This window comes from Nelumbo nucifera, chromosome 4 (genome assembly GCF_055504915.1).
Source record: "Nelumbo nucifera cultivar China Antique chromosome 4, China Antique-T2T, whole genome shotgun sequence".
NCBI classification, from domain to species: Eukaryota; Viridiplantae; Streptophyta; class Magnoliopsida; order Proteales; family Nelumbonaceae; genus Nelumbo; species Nelumbo nucifera.
The window spans coordinates 79,094,015-79,096,428 of NC_142652.1; the positions used below are offsets into that span (position 1 = coordinate 79,094,015).

At 44.6% G+C, this 2,414-nt stretch overlaps 1 protein-coding gene across 1 annotated transcript; it reads right to left on the minus strand.

The window, feature by feature from the left end:
- Positions 1-1,127: 1,127 nt before the first annotated feature.
- On the minus strand, positions 1,128-1,478 carry LOC104605179 (uncharacterized). The gene has a single exon (XM_010269816.1). It carries the CDS (start codon positions 1,476-1,478, stop codon positions 1,128-1,130), a length of 351 nt encoding a protein of 116 aa, XP_010268118.1.
- Positions 1,479-2,414: the final 936 nt, after the last annotated feature.

Consider the following 2,414-nt stretch of genomic DNA (forward strand, 5'->3'; position numbering starts at 1 on the left):
GCCCCACAGCACATCCCTTCAACTAAAAGACTTGAGGACCAAAAGTCCAAGCACAGACTGTGTAAAATTGTGAATTGATGAATACACATCTGCGTCCTACATATGGCGCCCCACAAGTGCCCCACAGCACATCCCATCCCTGTATTGAGACTTGAGAGTATCTCCTAATCGCAAGTACGGTACTACGGTAGATGTATACACGTTGGGAATTGGGATATACTATAGGGCACTAGTGGGGGAGACGAGATCTGCTCTTTGCAGGCACATCTCACCATGCATTGGGAACATCTCCTGTACTTATACATTATTATTCATGGAGATATTCTCAATGCAGGGTGACATGTGCCTGTGAGGTAGGTGCGTAGCGCCCTGTGTGAGGAGCAGATCACAATTACTAGTGGTAGTGGGGCGTATGTGTGAACTCCAGATTTAGCTGCCCAAGTTGCACATCTAGATACGAATTTTGCCAGGTGGCAAGATTTCCCAGACTTCCCTAGTCCCTGTCTTTACGGTTAAGGCTCAGTTGGGAAAAGCACAAAGCAAAACCTTGCACGTATTTCTAAACTGAGCGAACCTGAAATGCGGAATTCCGCATTTGCCTTGTATAATTCGTGGTGATTAAACAGACAAGGAAAGAAAATAAACAGAAGATAATTACGACTGTGTAGATTAATCTCGAAAATGGTTTACAAAAGAACAACAGAGGAGATAAAATTGTGGGAAAAAAACTGTTTATGGATATTAATTAAAGAAGAGCCACACGCAAATTTCTCAAAGGTAATCGCCTCCTTCCTAGCATTGTTCATACATGGACTAATCTGAGTCCAAAAAATTTCAATTTACTAACAGATGTTCTCCTGTTAACAAATAAATAATGACGAACGCATTCTCAAGACTCAACCCAGAACGAACGACACATTCTCAGACGAAGAATTTTAGAAACAAAAAGAAGAAAACAAAAAAATAAATACAAAAGGTCAAGGAAAAAAAGGGTTTTCAATTGACAAGAAAACGAAAAAAAAGGAACACCAAAGCGTGTCCCGTCACGCAAAAGAAAGCCTTCTACGGTTCTACCTTTTTCGTTTTTGGTTATTTCTCTCGTCTTCTGCCACTTTTCCTGTATCTATCTAGCCATGGACGATATCAGAGCACATGTTCTTGATCCAACGAAGCCCCCTCCTCAAAGACTCCTTAACCTTCCCTTCGACAGCGTAGCCCTTGTACTTGGCGACCCGCTTTCGTCTCTTCAGCTCAGCATCATAAAAGCTCAACGATTTCGTTGCAGGTGTGCTTCTATTCACATTATTATTATTATTAACATTAGTGGTGGTGGCGGATGGTGGTGGTGGGGGTGGTGATGGATCGGACGACTGAGGCTGAGACACGTATACCTGGTTCTGACTGTAGACATTGCCCTTCACGATCTCGATCTTCCGGTCGCTCCCGTGTGGCCGGTAAGTCGACCGGAAGCCTTCCATCCCCACCGGCGAACGGAAGAATGTAATGACGAAGAGAAGTCGGCCAAGTTTCAGGTTAAAAGACTAGGGTTTTTATTATTACGAAGGGGAGGAGGGAGACTAGTACAATAGTACTGCGATCTGATATTGTTTTGGGGTTGGGGGGTTTGATTTGAAGAGGATACATCGGAAGCTAAAGAAGGCGAAGGGAGAAATTTCAGATGTAACGATAATTAGACTTTCCATTTTGCGTGCATGGAATTGGACGTCGGACGAGGGACGACCCTCGAAAGTCGAAATTCCCCTCTCTCTCCGAATTTCTAGGTTTTTCAAATTTGTACCGAAATTCAGGCAAGTTTACGGTGTATTGGCTTTGACTTTCTGTCGGGAGCGTATTGACCGTTCAGTTGTCTCCGATATTACATCTCAATCTGATTTGATGAGATCAACCGTCTGATCATATTGGAATCACCTGATGGAAAGAGTCTCCGAATAAAGTAAAGTTCATCAGATTGGTATCCACATGGATCTGATCCTATGAAATCACACGGGCATGATGAAGCCAGCATGTGGAATGGATGTTGATATACGGTGATTTGGCCCGATCTAATAATAGAGGGACACGTGGACACGACCTAACTGACAGAACGACAGCTCATCCCGACATACCCAAGTCTGAGACAGATCCAGCTCGGATAACTGAACCACCTTGGGACAAGCCCACCTCAGACATTTCACCATACCTCTCTCTGTGGACGGGATCCCCACTCTCAATGTATTTCAAGTTCTTGCACCGGTGAATGCCCCACTTCCTCTAACGGTGGGAGCAACGTTCGCCGAACCTTATGTCATCCCCCCGGCGGTTGGACAGAATCAATTGGACGACCTGGTGCACTGCATTCGGGCCATGCAAGCTCAAATGCAATAGGTCCAGCAGTTTCAACTGTATTAGCAACA